This window comes from Panthera leo, chromosome A1 (genome assembly GCF_018350215.1).
Source record: "Panthera leo isolate Ple1 chromosome A1, P.leo_Ple1_pat1.1, whole genome shotgun sequence".
Classification (NCBI taxonomy): domain Eukaryota; kingdom Metazoa; phylum Chordata; class Mammalia; order Carnivora; family Felidae; genus Panthera; species Panthera leo.
This window is the reverse complement of record NC_056679.1, coordinates 225,336,777-225,354,903: the sequence shown is the minus strand read 5'-3', so window position 1 is coordinate 225,354,903 and position 18,127 is coordinate 225,336,777. Positions and strand designations below refer to the sequence as shown.

At 47.5% G+C, this 18,127-nt stretch overlaps 1 protein-coding gene across 1 annotated transcript in view; it reads right to left on the bottom strand.

Moving 5' to 3' along the window:
- The window catches only part of MYO10 (myosin X), a 226,705-nt gene that overhangs the window by 22,399 nt on the left and 186,179 nt on the right, over positions 1-18,127 (bottom strand). Inside the window, exons 22-27 of the mRNA XM_042952894.1 lie at positions 12,973-13,079; positions 11,892-12,125; positions 11,483-11,528; positions 9,674-10,540; positions 8,698-8,821; positions 2,507-2,750 (exon numbers count right to left, since the gene is read on the bottom strand). Coding sequence (XP_042808828.1) covers positions 2,507-2,750; positions 8,698-8,821; positions 9,674-10,540; positions 11,483-11,528; positions 11,892-12,125; positions 12,973-13,079 — 1,622 coding nt within the window. The remainder of the gene's footprint in view (positions 1-2,506; positions 2,751-8,697; positions 8,822-9,673; positions 10,541-11,482; positions 11,529-11,891; positions 12,126-12,972; positions 13,080-18,127) is intronic.

Genomic DNA, 18,127 nt, shown 5'->3' with positions numbered 1-18,127 from the left:
TTCCCCGGAGATGAGTGAGTGATGATATTGTCAGGGTCACAGTACACATCATCTGGAAACTCCGTAGGATAAATGTGGTGGCATCATCAGTGACAGTGAGTGAGTGAAGAAAACGATGGAGGGGAATGTTGTATAAACTGCCAAAGACTTGAGAGATGGGTCAATTAGTTAAAAATTACAGACCTTGTTTGAATTCTGATTTGAAGAAATAAACCAGCCCGAACCAACGAGAGCACTATCGCCTCCATTTACAAGACAACTGGATAAATTTGAACAATGACTGGAGTTTGGATGATTAAAGAGTTATTTTTTTAACTGTTATAGTGTGATTCTGCATTGAGCGTCTTAACCTTTAAGTGTCTACTGAACTATTTAGAGATAAAATTACATGATGTATGCTTTACAGAACAGCTCCTAAGGGAAGGAGTGCAGGGTGGGGTTATGAGTGCAACACTTCGGCCCTGGGGCGGGGGAGGGAGGGTCTCTGCTGAAAGCTGGGGAATGACCACAGGCACTTCATTATATTCTCCCACCTACTCCTGCATAGGATTGAAATCTTTAATAAAATGAAACATTTTAATTAATCTCAACAAAAAATCTTAATGTGGCGAAAAGAATTTAATGTCCTTCCTCTACAAAATAGGACAGAAATGACCACATGATAGCTAACATCTCCTTAACTCTGGAATTCTCACAAAGCACCTGGAAACGGGGCTTTATCAAGCAGCACAGAGTCAGGTGCATGAGGAATATACATCAATTTCCACCACTGAAATTCTCTCTCTGCCCTCCTCCTCTGAGCCTCCTGGCGTTCGTGGGTGAGCCTTCTGTGGGGTGAATCAGGAGGAAGAACAAATACACAGAGCTGAGAGGCAGAGGCACAGAGCTGTGTCGTGCTATGAAAATTTCTTGTAGGGTTTAGACTCCCGATCATACACACTCACTCTTGTTCTGGAGCCTGGGCTCCTAACAAACCCCATGGGGGAAGCCTGGAAAGTCTAATACTCTGCTGTCTGCACTTCATCGTTTGCCCTTAAAATTAAATGCACAAAACGCTTTCCCTGTTTAACCTCCCACTTTTCAATAAAAAAAGTTCAAGAGTTGCCAGTGCTGGTTGGAAACAAAATGCTAATTTCAGGTCTCGTGATTTCAGGAGTTAATCTCATCTGTCGAAGCTTAGTTTACTTATTTTCTAAATATGTATCAAGCTACCCAGTTGCCGCTAAGTCCAACTTCCTGAATTTTTAACTAAATAATAGTCCACTAGTCCAGTGATTTGGTTCTATACAGGGCGGGGGCGGGGCAGAAAAAGGGGGTTTGTTGGATTCAAAGCCTAGCTCTGTTCCTGTCATTGCTGGGAATGAAGATGGCTGGTATATCCCACATTAGTAAAAGACAAAAAAAAAATTCATTCCAAAAAACACCTCTATGAGTGAAAGGTAATCAAAAAGAGGAGAGGAGAGGAGAGGAGAGGAGAGGAGAGGAGAGGAGAGGAGAGGAGAGGAGAGAGGAGAGGGGAGAGGGGAGAGGGGAGGGGAGGGGAGAGGGGAGAGGGGAGGGGAGAGGGGAGAGGGGAGAGGGGAGGGGAGAGGGGAGGGGAGGGGAGAGGGGAGGGGAGGGGAGAGGGGAGGGGAGGGGAGAGGGGAGGAGAGAGGGGAGAGGGGAGGGGAAGGGAGAGAAGAGGGAAGGGAAGAGGGAAGGGAAGAGGGAAGGGAAGGGAAGGGAAGGGAAGGGAAGGGAAGGGAAGGGAAGGGAAGGGAAGGGAAGGGAAGGGAAGGGAAGGGAAGGAAAGGGAAGGGAAGGGAAGGGAAAGAAAGAAAGGTAGGTAGTGAAAAGGTACAATCTCCCGGGTACAAAATAAGTCCTGGGGATGTCACATACGGCTTGGTGACTAGTTGATAATACTGTGTTGCATATATGAAAGTTGTTGAGTAGATCTTAAAAGTACCCAACAGCAGAAAACAAAATTTATAACTATGGACGGTGACGGTGATGGATGGTTTAGTCTCACCGTGGTAATTGTTTTGCAATAGACACAAACGTGGAGTCGCTATGGTGTACGTCTGAAACTAACGTAGGTCAATGATACCTCTAAAAATAAAGCACAAAACCCAAACACTCCAGATTGGCAGTCTGTCTCCAATTTAGCAACCTGCTTATATAAAAGGACTAGAAGTGGTCTGTGGACCAATAAAAAGATTAACCAGTTGTTCAAGATTCCCAGGCTTCCTGCATACGACCAATCACATTTCCGACAGCCAGCTGCAGGCCCGGCTGGCATCTTATAAACGACAGCCGGATGTCTGAACGTGCCCACAGAAAGCGAACGGTTCACGAAGTCACTTCCCCGGTTTCCTAACAATCCGGTCCACTGAAGTGAATGACTGGGGTGCACTCAACCCCTACTCCAGCCCGCGGACCGGTGGCTTTGGAGGACGCGACACCCACGGTCCAGCAGCCCCAGAGCGCCACCCACCGGGGCCACCTGCACAGTCCATCGACATACTTTGCCGTGCGGACTTCCAAGGTGCCCTTGAGCTTCTCCTCACTGTCGTTTTCAAAGTACATCAGCTTGGACTGGCGGAGGACAAACCAGCGCTTCTTCCAGTTCCTCCTGGACAGTGTCGAGGAGCCGCCGCCTTTTTTGTGGAGCCAGCCTTGCTTGAGGGCCTCCTGCTTAGAGCGGAACCACAGGAAGGTTTCGTCCTTGAGCACGCACCAGCGACGTTTCCAGGAGTTCATTAAGCCACCTGCGGCCCCCAGATCGGGTGGGGAGGGGTGCAAGAAAAGTCGATCAAATTGGATGACAAGTTCAGCGGGTTTCGGGGTTCTGCCTCCCCTTCACCTCACCCCACCGACCCACCCCCGGACGCCCCTCAACGAAGCCTCGGTGCCGCTGGCTTGTGTTCAGGAGGCGGAGGGGGAGACGTTACACTAGCTTGCTTGGATCACACGGGAACGCTGTCCCTTCCTTATGTCCGGAGCACTTCCTACTCAGCTGGGAAATCCTGGTGAGGGGCTATCAGAAAGGCAAACGACGAGCTGACACTCTAACCCCCGGCACGAGTCAAGGGCCATGGTGCGAGAAGCATTTCTGTATGTATGGATCATGCGCATCTCAAATGCCCCAGAAAGGAGAAATTAATTTAAAATGATGTCAAAGACGGGCGCCTGGGTGGCTCAGTCGGTTGAGCGTCCCACTTCGGCTCAGGTCATGATCTCGCCGTCGGGGAGGTGGAGCCCCACGTCGGGCTCCGTGCCGACGGCTCAGGTTGCTCAGCCTGCTTCAAATTCTGTTTCCCTCTCTGCCCTTCCCCCCGACTCGTGCTCTGTCTTTCTCTCAAGATAAATAAACATTAAAATTTTTTTTAATTTTGGGGCGCCTGGGTGGCGCAGTCGGTTAAGCGTCCGACTTCAGCCAGGTCACGATCTCGCGGTCCGTGAGTTCGAGCCCCGCGTCGGGCTCTGGGCTGATGGCTCGGAGCCTGGAGCCTGTTTCGGATTCTGTGTCTCCCTCTCTCTCTGCCCCTCCCCCGTTCATGCTCTGTCTCTCTCTGTCCCAAAAATAAATAAAAAACGTTGAAAAAAAATTTTTTTAATTTTTAAAATGGTGTCATTTTTAAATGGTGTCAAAAGTTTACACATTCCTTATTTGGTCAATGTGGGGATCAAGACTGAAAACTTACACAGGAAAATAAAATAGGACTTTTTAGGGTAAACATATTCTTTTCAAAGAAAAGCATCATCTGAACACGGTTTGTATGTAAAACGTAGAAGATTTAGAACATGAAACAGTTGTGACTGGGCCTTAAAAATGAGAATTCAGGGGCGCCTGGGTGGCTCAGTCGGTTAAGAGTCAGGCGAAGCTGACTTTGGCTCAGGTCATGATCTCATGGTTCATGAGATCAGCCCTGTGTCAGGCCCTGTACTGACAGCTCGGAGCCTGAAGCCTGCTTTGGATTCTGCGTCTCTGTCTCTCTTTGCCCCTCCCCCACTCACACTCCATCTCTCTCACTTACTGAAAAATAAACCTTAAACATTTTTTTTAAAAGGAAAAAAGCAAAAACATGAGAACTTTGCTGTAACTTATTTACTAGAAATATTTTTGGTTAAGAGAAGGCAGACAGAATAAATTTATCTTTCACAAGATGAAAAGCATTTCTAAAGGGCGTCTGGGCTGGCTCAGTCGGTGAGGCATGCGACTCCTGATGTGAGTTCGAGCCCCCACACTGGCTGTAGCGATCACTTAAAAATAAAATCTTAAAAAAAACTTCGAATCTTTTTTCTAGCAGAATAATTTTATCTTAGTATTCCAGATTTCCCGGGTTGCCTGAGCAGCTCCAGTGGGTGGGGCGGCTGACTCTTGGTTTAGGCTCAGGTCACGATCTTCTGCTTTGTGGGCTGGAGTCAGGCTTTGTGTGGAGCCTGCTTGGGATTCCCTCTCTCCGCCCCTCCCTTCTCATGCTATCAAAATAGACCTCAGTATTCTAGATTTCCCAAGGACACTCAAAGATGACATCTTAACCACCATTAATCAAAAATCTCTTAACAAATCCACCAACTAATCTACTTCATTCATGTATTATAAGGTGACAGGTTTTTTATTTTTATTTTTTTGACCAGCCAGTAATAAAAATAAGGCACCCCTGAACATGGATACTGAAAGAAGAAATAAAGAAAATGCTTTCTTTTATAAATCGCATATAACTTGAAAACAGACCTTCTGAGGAAACTCCACACTGTTTTCCAGAGTGGCTGTACCAATTTGCATTCCCACCAACAGTGCAAGGTCCCTCAGAAAATTAAAAATAGACCTACCCTATGACCCAGCAATAGCACTGCTAGGAATTTACCCAAGGGATACAGGAGTACTGCTGCATAGGGGCACTTGTACCCCAATGTTTATAGCAGCACTCTCAACAATAGCCAAATTATGCAAAGAGCCTAAATGTCCATCAACTGATGAATGGATAAAGAAATTGTGGTTTATATACACAATGGAGTACTACGTGGCAATGAGAAAGAATGAAATATGGCCCTTTGTAGCAACATGGATGGAACTGGAGAGTGTGATGCTAAGTGAAATAAGCCATACAGAGAAAGACAGATACCATATGTTTTCCCTCTTATGTGGATCCTGAGAAACTTAACAGAAACCCATGGGGGAGGGGAAGGAAAAAAAAAAAAAAAGAGGTTAGAGTGGGAGAGAGCCAAAGCATAAGAGCCTCTTAAAAACTGAGAACAAACTGAGGGTTGATGGGGGGTGGGAGGGAGGGGAGCATGGGTGATGGGCATTGAGGAGGGCACCTTTTGGGATGAGCACTGGGTGTTGTATGGAAACCAATGTGACAATAAATTTCATATATTGAAAAAAAAAAAAAAAAACAGACCTTCTCAGATTAATTTCTTCAACGATTTGCTTCAATGACTACAGACGTAAACCTCACCCTGGAACAAATGAAGCCAGGACCACACTGGTCCGCGTTTGGTGTGCAAAGGGACCTGTTTTTGTCGCACACACCGATGCCTTCTTAAACCTAAAGCATTTCGTGCTCACCTAGCTGTGAAGTCTGTGACCACACACCCTGCTCCAGAGCGGTTTCCTTCACAAACTACGAACTCGCAAAGGGCTACCGGAATTAGACTTTTGCTTTCTGGTTTGTGGCTTTAATCTAGGTTTCTCAAAACAAGCCCGGAGGAAACTGTAGGACAAAGTTCTTCTATTATCTTATTGTCTGTAAGCGATAAAGGCGGAAAACACTGTACGATGACAGACGGGCTGCGACTTACTGTGATAAGCACGGAGTAACGTACAGAACTGCTGGGGAATCATTTTGTCGTACGCCAGAAACCAAGATTACATTGTATGTTAATCACACTAAAGTTAAAAAAATGTTCTTAAATGATAAAGCTGGTTCAGTCATTATTATTTCCTCTGCTGCTCCTATGTTCTGAACGGGCCCCACTCCAGCTCTGGGTGCTCTCTCCATACTTCATCATGGAGAGAATATGATCAATGCTATTCATCTCCTAACTGCAAACGCCTTTAGCAGACTATCGGGCTGGTGAAAACTCACTGATGCTCATGAAATATAATCTGACGGTCAGATTTTCTTTATAATTGGTTTCTCTGAAACTTTTGGTCGCAAATTTGTAAGCGCCTTATTAAAGATTAAATGATGATGTATCAAAGATTAAAAGGTGATGCATTTAGGGGCGCCTGGGTGGCTCAGTCGGTTGCGTGTCCGACTTCGGCTCAGGTCATGGTCTCACAGTTCTTGAGTTTGAGCCTCGCATTGGGCTCTGTGCTGACAGCTCGGAGCCTGGAGCCTGCTTCGGATTCTGTGTCTCCCTCTCTCTCTGCCCCTCCCTTACTAGTTTTCTGTCTCTGTCTCTCTCTCTCTCTTAAAAATAAATAAAAACATTAAAAAAAATTTTTTTAAAAGGTGATTCATTTATATAATTTGTTTTATTAAGAGGAGTTTGCCAAAAATTTACTTGCTTACCTTCTTGAGCTTTTAATGCTTTAATCTTTTTTAAAAAAATGTTTATTTTCGAGAAAGAGAGAGAGAGAGAAAACGAACACAAGTGAGGGGCAGAGAGAGAGAGACAACAGAATCTGAAGCAAGTTCTAGGCTCTGAGCTGTCAGCACAGAGCCTGATATGGGGCTCAAACCCATGAACTGTTGAGATCATGACCTGAGCTGAAGTTGGATGCTCAACCGACTGAGCCACCCAGGCACCCCTCATTGTTTAATCTTACAATTTTGATGCTTTGAATATAGCTTTACTTTTCCCTAATCTCATTTGCTTTAATCAGACAATTATGCAATAAGCCAATGTCATATATTTTAAGTAAGAGTGACTTATAGGGAATTTTTAAACCTCATTTAGGGAACTAGATTAATTAGGGGCAGGGGAAATATATTAATAATAAAAAGCTTATATTTATTCTGAGAAATGTATGACAAAATCTTTTTTTTTCCTTATACAAGAAAATCTCAGAATGCTGATTCAATACTTATTAGATTAGGTTCTGATTTGCGGTTAATTTTTTTCTTTTATTGATTATTCCAATGAACACTTGATTGCCTGGTTAGGATTTTTCAATCTTTTTCATTCAGCACAACCATAAAAATTTCCACTAACCAGTGACTCCAGGCAATAGGAAGATGGTCCCTAAACTAAACATGGTGGGGTTTCCATGAGCGCCTTGGGGATCTGGGGCTGAGCACAGCAGAAATTTGAAAAGTGAGTAACTGATGTTAGTAACTAGACTGATGTTGAAGACGGGGACGGAAGTAGCAAAAAAAAAAAAAAAGAGAGAAATCAAATTAAAAGAAAAACATAAGTGAAGAAAAGAAAAAATACAGAGGAGGACAAATGATATGAAAAAGAAATACGTCAGTAGAGGAGGAGAGAAGCAAAGAACAGAAGGAACAGGGAAAGGGAAAACAGAAGAAAAAACTTTTCCATGGAGGAGAAAAGAAGGAAAGGCAAAGCAAATGAAGAAAGACAGCCGCAGAAAAGAAAGCGAAGAGTCAGAGAAGACGTACTCGCTGACCACGAAACGGGGAAGGGAAAAAGAAAAGGCAGGGCGGGGTGAAGGGTACCATCCGGCAGACAGTGGTTCTTATCCCTCCCTGCCTCCTCCCCAAGACCCAGACCCCTTCCCGCGTCCAGTCGAGGGGCATGTGGGAAACCAGGCAGTCCCTTCCTTCAGTGATCCAAGTGAAACTCCTACCAAAACATGGTGATGACGGTGACTTCTCACACTCCCTGTCACCGATTCAGAAGTCAGAGTTGACAACAGGAATAAGGTAGGACTATAAGGTTCTAATTAAGTCCTTTTCCAAAAGTAGAATGCTTCCAAGTCCTTAAGTATTTTATTTTTTTAAGTTTCTGTATTAATTTTGAGAGAGAGAGAGAGAGAGAGAGGATTCCAAGCAGGCTCTGCTCTGCCAGCACACAGCCTGACACGGGGCTTGAACTCTAGGACCAAGAGATCGTGACCTGAGCCTAAATCAAGAGTCCCACACTTAACCCACTGCGCCACCCAGGTGCCCCCGAAGTCCTTAAGTATGAAGGGTCAGCTCAGCGCATTCAAAATTTAATACTCAACACATACAACCAAAATCCTCATCATGAAGGATGGGGCAGACAGCAGGTGTCATAAGCAGTCAAGGCAAGGTGCACCATTCTCTCAAATCTTTACTGTTCCCCCATGGATATGCAAGAAACCCTTCTGGGTTCTTGGACACTGGTGTGGGAGGGAAAAGTGTAGTGTATCATTACAATGGGCTATACCAACTCCTGCAGAAGCATGTGTGTGTGTGTGGACACACGTGTGTAAGAGAGAAAAATTGGGGGCAGGGGAGGTGAGATGTAGGAAGAAAGGAAAAGAGCACAGAAATGAGATGGGGAGGCAAGAGAGAGGAGCGAGGGATGGAATATGGTGGCAGGGGCTGCACCCTCTGTCCTAACACGGTGCACCAACCGTGGAGTGTCAAAGCAGCTCTCCATGGCATGATCACGTCACCCATGTCATGGCACCAGGGCACCCTTCACTCACCTAAGAGGACCTAACATCAGGTAAGGGGTAGGGGGAACGGAGACTGACGTTCCTGGTGCCCCTCAATCAGCCCAAGCGATAAGGCCCCACCCCCAACCCTGACACCCTGGTGACACAGGTCATACCTTTCATGTACAGAAAGCTGTGGAAGTAAGGCAGGGTGACACAGCTATACACAGAGTCCCGCCGGTAAGAAAGTTCATCGTCTGTATCAAACCGAGAATCAAAGTCCTCTTCACTATCTTCAAACTGGACAAGGAGGAGAGAGAGAGAGCCAGTGGTGAGCAAAACAGAAAAAGCAACAAAAATGCCCAGCCATCGATTGACATTGAACAAAACAGAAACCGACAAAGAGGCAACACGTGGATGCATACCATTACAACACCGGTGGTCATCAAAAGAATCTCCAAATACTGACTTTTAAGGTCGAATGGCCCACCCAATGGATACATAAAATGCGAGACAGACTTGAATCCAAAGGCTGTTCTAAAAACACTGCTGTTCAAGGGTATAATTTTAATCAAACCATCCAAGAGTTAATTCCCTTTAAATTACTATGATAAAAATATCTTCAAGTCTTAGAAAATCAAGGGGGTATTTAATGCGCAGTCAATGGGGAAAATTAGAGTAAACTATAAATAAACCCACAAGTTGGAAAGAGCACGTATAAGCACTAAACGGTCCTCCCTTACAACCCGCACAGGGTAGAACATCCCGTGGGGTGGACCGTGAAGCTACGGCAAGGGGCGCTTCTCCAGGATGCCCTTGGCAATTCTAGCTCTAATTCCGAGCGGGTCGTATTTCCCAACCTGCTGGGAAGCTAGGACAGACCCGGCTCAAGTTTCCACGGACAATGCCAGTTTCCTTAGGCTCGGGGCAAAACGCAAAATTGCAATTCCGGGCTCTGTTCGACCTACAACAGGCACCTCAAAGTTCCATTTGCTGATGCCACTGCTTTCGGCAAGAGAAGGGGGTTTGGGGAGCATCTTCAAGAGCCTGCCTTGGAAATCTTGGCTCGTCCTTCCAGGAGAGGGGGCACCCAGGGTGTGGACTGCAGACCCGCCCCTTCCCCCCCCCCCCCCCACCGTGGTCCGCGCTCACCGAGGACTGCGCCCCTTCCGAGCTAAAGCGGTAGGCCCCGGAGCTGTTGTAGGTGCCCACGGAGCACCGGTAGTCCGGGGACCACTGGCTGCCGTACGAGTTGGAGAAGGTCACGCTGCTGCCCGAGGTGATGGCGCCGTCCTCGTAGTCGTCCTGGTCGTAGTCGTAGTCGCCGTCCGGGGAGGGGAGGCCCCCGCCGTTCTGGGGCAAGCAGTAGGTGGGCTCCCCTCCGGACGAGCCGCGCTCCGACGGGGCGAGGAGCACCGTGCTGTCCGCGCTGGGGCTCGTGGGCACCACCGTGTCGTTCATGTAGGGGTCCTCCTCCGAGGACTCGTCGCTGGTGCGGATGCCGCTGGTCCGCTGGTCCGAGTGGCCGCGCTCGCTGGGGTTGGGCGAATCCTTGAAGGCGTCGTCGTCCGCCTCGAAGCCCTCGTCCACCTCCTCCTCCGGGTAGGGCTGGCTGAAGTTGAAGCTGGGCTTCTCTGCGCACGCGCTCTCCGCGGGCGCCGCCGGCTCGCCCGAGAACTCGCTGCCCACCGACAGGGAGCGCTCGATGTTGCGGACGCACTCGTCGATCTCGTCGAAGTTGAGCGACTCCAGGAACTCCTGCGCCGCCCGGCACGCCTCGTCCTCCAGCCTCTTGAGCTCCTGGTCCCGCAGCTGCTGCAGCTTCTGCAGGGAGGCCTCGGTCAAGGACAGCTCCTGCCGCTCCTTCATGCGCTGCAGGTCCTCGATCTCCTTCTCCAGCCGGAGGATCTCCTCCACCTGCTTGTTTTCCTTCTGCTTCTCCAGGTCACGGCGCAGCTCGGCCTCCCTCTGACTCTTCTGCAAGGCTTCCAGTTCTTGCCGCTTCCTCGCGGCTTCCTCCTGGGCCGAAGAAGAGGGAAGAGGTCAGCCAGGGTCACTGCGAGGAGGGCAAGCGCCGTTCCCTCCTTTGCAGTCAAGAAGCGCGAGGAGAGGTGGGTGTTAGGGGAAGACTGTGTGTGTGCGCCGCCCCCTCCAAGCTGATGCCCTGAAACCTCATCTTCGGTACCTCAGAATGTGTATTTGGAGACAGGGCTTTTATTTCTAAAGTTTATTTTGAGAGAGAGAGAGAGAGAGAGCGAGAGAGCGCCCGAGGGCACGCACGGGGGAAGGACAAAGAGAGAGGGAGAGGCACGCACAGGGGAGGGACAAAGAGAGAGGGAGAGGGAATCCCAGGCAGGCTCCATGCTCTCGGCCCGGAGCCCCACGCAGAACTTGATCTCACCAAGAGCAAGATCATGACCTGAGCAGAAATCAAGAGTCCGTCGCTTAACTCACTGAGCCCCCCGGCCGCCCCCCGAGAAAGGGCTTTTAGAGAAGTGACAGAGTTAGAACAAGGCCATGAGGAGGTGACTGTCACCCAACGACTGGTGTCCTTATAGGAAGAGGAGACTGGGACACACCGAGACACCAGGGATGCAAGCACACGAACGTTTAAGACCTCAGGAGGACACAGGGAGAAGGTGGCCATGTGCAAGCCAAGGAGAGAGGCCTCAGAAAAAACCTAATCTGCTGATAACTTCCTCTTGGGTGTCTAGCCTTCACGATCGTGAAACAACCATTTCTGTTGTCGAATCCACATAGGCTGTGGTATTTTGTTATGGCAGGACTAGCAAACTAATACAGTCTTTATACTCGGTTGTAATGGGTTGCATCATAAAGATCTCCTTTAAAATTCTTCTTGTAGCTTTATATTTTATTTTAGCTTCAAATCCTTGATTCAGAGTTTTTGACGCGGGAAGGAAACGGGTAGACGAGAGGCCGCGTGGTCGTGGCACTCTTTACCTGTTGGGCGCGGAGCTCAGCTTCTCTTCGAGCCCTCTCTCTTTCTCTAAAAACAGTAAAAAAAAAAAAAAAAAAAAAATGTGAAAATAAACCGAAGCAGAGAAAACATCCTAGAAGCACTTTTCAGAGAGAGCCAACTTTTTAAAAAAAATGCTTTGCTCAAGACAACTTAAAAAGAATGAAGGATGGGACCCTTATCCTTTGGTAAATTACTCACTCTGTGCATGAGTAAGAACGCACAGAAGTCAGCTGTCAATGCTACCAAGGAATTTTATCCCCAAGCCGCCAAGAGGTAATGCTTCAAATAGATGGTTCTGCAGCATCCACTGGGAATTCTTGCTGCAAAAATAGATATTGACTTTGAAACTCAAAAGGCGCCCTCCTCATCCGAGCAAGAAAGCTACCATACCTCTCCTCTTCCTCCCGTTTCCTCTGTTCCTCTTCCTCCCGTTTCCTCTTTTCTTCCTCCTCCCGTTTTTCCGCCAGCAGCTGTCTGTAAACTCTCCGAGCGATCTGACCTCGGAGTTGCTTCTGCAAAACTATGGCTGCTTTTTTCAGGTGCAAAAATCTCTTCCTCAGAAGGAACGCTCTGTAATTCTTCTGTATGGTCACCACGCAATAAAGGACCTTTCTGTATTGCTTCCTGAAAATGAACACAGAGCAGCACAACAGAATTGTTGAGGTAACGAGGCTCCGAGCTCTCCAGAGGAGTTTACGTTAATGCTACAAGACAAAAGAACAGGGCCTATTTGGAAAGTCTCATTATAGAGACGGGAGTGAACAGGAGGCCCCTTTGGACAAAACAGAAGAAAAACAAAAGAATAATAACAAACAAAGCTAAAGTAAGAACCCTATCATTGTCTTGGCTAAATAAACCCATAACCCCTAATGCTGACTCTGAATGGTCTTGGCAGAAGTTGGGTTGTAAACAGGACCAAAAGAGATTTGATATGGTCTCCTGTTCCCATGATGGGGGCAGGGGGAGGGGGTGGTAAAATGCCACAGCAGGATGGTTTTGTCCTTCAGAAAATGTCACGGCATGGGGTTTCATGTGGCGCTCAGGTCCGCAGAGATGGACAGAACTCAAGTGCACCAGACCAGAAGCTGCCTCGCTGGGCAAACACTGGAGAGCGGGCCTCTGTGGACGCGATGAGATAACAGCAAAGTCCAAACAACCAGACTGCCCGCAGCTTCCATACACGATACAGAGGAACTGGGTAAACGATTTAAATATCTCAGCACTGTCCTCTCCTGCCATGGCTCTAATGGAGATACCAGGAGGCCCCTTTCCTACTTTCTGTCCAGGTCAAGCCAACTGGGCATCTGGCATCGCTAGTTACGAGCACTGACCCGAGACTCTCCATAGCCTGGTCCTAACCTCCATCCAGGTCTACTGTAAATGAAAGCAAATGACAGGGGCTGCCCCGCCCGGGGACACATAGTATGGAAGCCCTCCTCTTGGCGCTTGATGGCCTCTCCCCTCCCCTTACCGTGCTAAGTAGCCCAAGATGTGGGCCCGGATCACCATGGCTGCCCTCGTAACTTCCTCCTCCCGCCGCTTCTCCAGTTTCTGCTCCAGGGATTCTCGGAGGAAGACCTGCCCGAGGGAAAGTGACACATCAGAAGCAAAGAACATGGCTGGTAAAAGGAGATTCTTTCTGGGTCAGACATCTCTTGGGGAGGTAAGGCTTTCTTCTCTCTCCATAAGTTTGCTCCAAACACACAGCCGTGCATTCTAGAACTCAAACTCCAGTGCTTCTCCAACTCCCCTTGGGGAAGGGCTGCTTTGTTTTGTCAACTTTCCCTCTGTCATGTACTAAGACATTTGTAAAATATAGTAAAAATATGTTATTAAAAAGAAAAAGCAAAAATACGGAAAAGTCCCATTTTGGGGGGTTATTATTAGATTCAATAGTCATAACGGACTATGAAGTTGCCATTAAAGTTTATAATCACTTATCTCATCATGGGACAAATAGTTCATGAACCAGCACCAGTCCTACACGAAGTGTAAGTCACAAGAAATCTAGAGAGACACCCTGTGTTAAAAAAAGGAAAGAGGGGCGCCTGGGTGGTTCAGTTGGCTAAGCATCCAACTTTGGCTCAGGTCACGATCTCATGGTTCGTGGATTCGAGCCCTGCACTGGGCTCTGTGCTGGCAGCACGGAGACTGCTTGGGATTCTCTCTCCCCATCTCTCTGCCCCTCCTCTGCTCGCACTAGCTGTCTCAAAAGAAAGAAACTTAACAAATAAATAAATAGCTTTATTTAAAAAAATTGAAGACTGAGTTTGAAATTAGAATGGCACCATTTCCACCCCGTCTCAGTTTGGCCATCACAAGAATACCAGAATTGAGACTACAAAGATCGTAGCTATTGGCTGGCCTGTATCTGGGAACAGACACCTGAATCCCACGCTTATGACATAAGGGAAGCGTATCTAATTACTGGGATTGTATCAGAATTCCCACGATTTGAAAAGATGTGAAAATATTAAGACCCTCCCTTAATCAAGGTAGCTTCTAATTGTGTAATTTCAGAATTACTGCATGCATAAGAAATTCTGAATCATTCCCTGGAAAAACTAGGTGCCACGTTTTTATGCTCCTCTATTAACAGCGTGGAAACATTTTGGTGGCGGTGGGCAGGGGGCTAAATGACACTCTCTCTCATGATGTTTTGATTTATGCGCCGGTGAGTCATTCTGGCCTATTATGATGCATTATGTTTTCTTAATAGCACATTTCCCCAGACTCTCTGGTCTGTCTCTTCTGACATGTGGGCAAAAAAGCAAATAAAGATTCCTACCACCACGTGACTCACAGAAGCTTTACTTACTCCCACTCTGGATTCCCGAGCACTTGGCAAAACTCTACCACAAACAATTCTCCTAGAAAAGTGTTTCACGGAACCCTCTTCCTATAATTGCAATGATACGCTCGGTTGATGCATGAAGAGACTACATCTTTGTCAAAAGAAAAAAAAAAAAGGACAGAAGCTACAAGTATAAAGCTTATTTATTTATTTTTAACATTTTTATTTTTGAGAAACAGAGCATCAGTTGGGGAGGGGCAGAGAGAGAGAGAGAGACTGAGAGAATCTGAAGCAGGCTTCAGGCTCTGAGCTGTCAGCACCAAGCCCAATTCAGGGCTCAAACTCATGAACTATGAGATCATGATCTGTGTCGAAGTCAGACACTTAACTGACTGAGCCACCCAGGCACCCCAGCTTATTTTTTTTAATAATAAAAAGTTTTCGGAAATAGGAATCTGTTTATCAAAACCATGGATTAGAAGTAGTTTTCATCAAGACTGGACTTTAAGTATTTTAACTTCTTTGAGATGTTAACTTCTTTGAGACTATTTTTTTCAATATGAAAGATCTTCCTCTAATGCTGTTGCTTTGATGAGCATTTAAAAGTAAGAAAGTCGGGGCGCCTGGCTGGTTCAGTCGGTTGAGCGTCCGGCTTCGGCTCAGGTCACGATCTCACGGTCTGTGAGTTCGAGCCCCGCGTCGGGCTCTGTGCTGACAGCTCAGAGCCCGGAGCCTGTTTCGGATTCTGTGTCTCCTCTCTCTGACCCTCCCCTGCTCGTGCTCTGTCTCTCTCTCTCTCAAAAATAAATAAACATTAAAAAAAATTTTTTCTTTAAAGTAAGAAAGTCAAATCTTGGAGAAGTATGGTAGTGGGGAAGCTATGATGAAACAAGTGTCAGTTCTAATGAGCAATATATTTGTTCCAGAACAAATAGAAAGTTTTATGAAGGAAAGAGTGTCCCACACCTTATCGGAAGTCTACGGAACGCCTCGGTTTGAATTACAACCAGAGAAATACCTGCTTTAGTGTTAAGTTTCGCGCCCATCACAAAGAGCTCTCTGCTCTGCCTACTAAATTTACTTCCGCATCTTTTTCTAAACTTTCTTTCACTAACCTCAAGGACAAACAAATAGAGCAAATTACTTCTAGAGACCCAACTCAGCTTCATTAAGAACGTCCACCCCCGGGCGCCTGGGTGGCTCAACTGGTTAAGTGTCCTACTCAAGTCTCGATCTCACAGTTCGTGGGGTCAAGCCCTACGTCGGGCTCTGGGCCGACAGCGTAGCGCCTGCTTGAGATTCTCTCTCTGCCGCTCTCCCGCTCATGCTCACTTTCTCTCTCTCAAAATACATAAATATAAAGAAAAAAAATATTAAAAAGAACACCCAGTCTGAATTTCTGCAACGACACACAGAAAGTCACATCACTTTTCCCGGCGCAGTGGTGACCTGCTGTCACGTCCCCGCCTTCCTGGGATGCGGCCAAGATGGAGTCGGCACGACCCGGCTGCTATGAACAGACGTGCTGCCCTCGCCAGGCCCTGTCAAGCGGCTTAGGAAAGGGCAGTGCCCACTCCAGGGACTGCTCAGCTGAACTCGACTCATATACGAACAAGCTCCTGTGGCTTGTTTTTTCATCCTTATCCTCATAGCTCAAGAGCCTAAGGATGATTCTAGTAAGATGTCTATAAAAACACCTCTTGCGGGCTCTATTACCAAAGAATAAAGGGGAAAAGGTCTGGCAATGTAGTCCAAGTGGTCAGAGAACTGAAACATGTCAGAATCACAAGGCAGCGAAATCCAAACCAGGTCACCCTCCCCTCAGCCTCTCGGTGGGGACACACCTGGGAATCCCCCGCACGGGCTGTTCACCGGGGGGTTCAGGCGGGACTCTCACCTTTAGTATGAACACTTCCCCAGCCGATATGAATCCTTGCCTTCCAAGAACTAAATGTGTTTTATGTAAGCCAACTAATTCAGACCTGGTGCCACGTTTACTTTGCTGACTACAATACTGTCCCCCCCCTTTCCCTCTGTCACGTATGATGGAAATTTCTTTACCAGAAGACCCAGATGGTCATTAGTTTCAAGGCTTTCAATACAAAGACCTGGCAGCAACAACAACCAAAACACATACTGGTATATAATTAAGTCAAGCACTGGTCAAGGTCAAAGCTATTTAGTGGACACAATTGCAACGCTCTAATGTTTACATTTACTTCCCAGTGTTTCTGTGAACGGTCACGCTTCCGTCCTACTTCTACTTCCAATGTGTCGCCAATTAAGATGTAACTTCCCTTTAAAGATCTCCTCCTCTGGAATGCTTCCCTGAGCACTTCAGTCCACGGGGAGCCCTCTCCTGAAGAAGCTGTGTCTTTATTCCTAGGGGCGATGATACCATATGGCTTATCGTTTGGACATGCATGTCTTCTCTCCCAGCAACGCAGTAACCTGGAGGGCAGTACCCCTGTTATTGTGTCTGTGCGTCCCCTGGGCTATGCCTGGCCCCAAGCCTTGCTTGGGCCTGCTTGTCATAATGTAATTGTAGGTGAAGTCGGACGGGTCCTTGAGAGCTCCAAGAGGTATTATGTGAGACATCACGATCTCTGCTGTTACTCCACTGTATAAGGCAGCAGCACAGGGGGAATACATCAGTTGATCGAGAATGCAGGATGTTTGTGATTGAAAATTGTCAGAGCAGATTCATATTGTGTTGCCAAGAACTCCACTTGAACCGTCTTATCTAGAAAGTTTCCCCCCGGGGGGCTAAATGGGGAATTTCCTCGTTCCATCCCTCACAGATTTTTAGCACTTGACAGACCACTGACTGAGCTCTTAGTAAGGGCACTGTGAAGAAAAACACACAATTAAGTCTACATTCTCTACTGGGGATCGTAGAGAAGGCAACAGGCAATGCCAAGATGGCACGAGAGCACGTCGAGGGTCACGGTGGGACTGAGGTAGAGAGGAGGGAGCTTGACTTGGTTTGGGGGGGTGTTTTTCATGCGGGGTTCAATGGAGAACGTCAAAGTCCATATCTAAGCTGAGACTGGAAGGATGGGTTAGCTAAATGGGTGGGATGGAGCGGGGAAGGAGTAGAATTCCAGGTAGAGAGGCCTAGAAACCTGTGAGGACACATCCTAAGGTGACCCCCAGTGAGTTATACCCCTGTTTAATCCTGCAAATGTGGGTGAAACCTCCTGAGACTTCCTTCTAGCAAACAGAATATGGAAAAGGTGATGGGATGTCACTTCTGTGAATGTGTTAACTATGTAAGACTCCCTCGGACGAGACTACAGCGAGATTCCCCTGCTGGCCTTGAAGAAGTCAGCTGCCATGTTGCCAGAGGGCGCTGGACGGATCACATGGTAACTGTGGGGGGCTTCTAGGAGGCGAGAGCAGCCCTAGGGGGCAGCGAGCAAGAACAGGGACCTCAGTCCTACAACCGCAAGTAACTAGACTGCGGCCCCACGTGAGCGGAGAAGAGGACCCGAGCTCCAGAAGGGAATGCAGCCCGGGAGACCCCGACCGGGGACCTAGCTGAGCCACACCTGGGCGTGGGACCCACGGCACTGTGAGATAATGGACGTGTGTGGTTCAAGTGACGGGATTAGTGGTAGTTTGTTACACGGCAACAGATAATTAGCAGAATCCCTCTGCCTGCCATCTCTGACCAGTTAGGTGTTTGGATCTTAAATCCCCGGCAAGGATGACGTTCCTCGAGAGTAGAAGAGTTAGGTCCATCCTACACGTTCCCTTGCTGAGGGTCCCCAGATGAAGCCTCCGGACTTGTCGCTGAGGTTATGGACTGAATGTCTGTGCCCTCTCCATC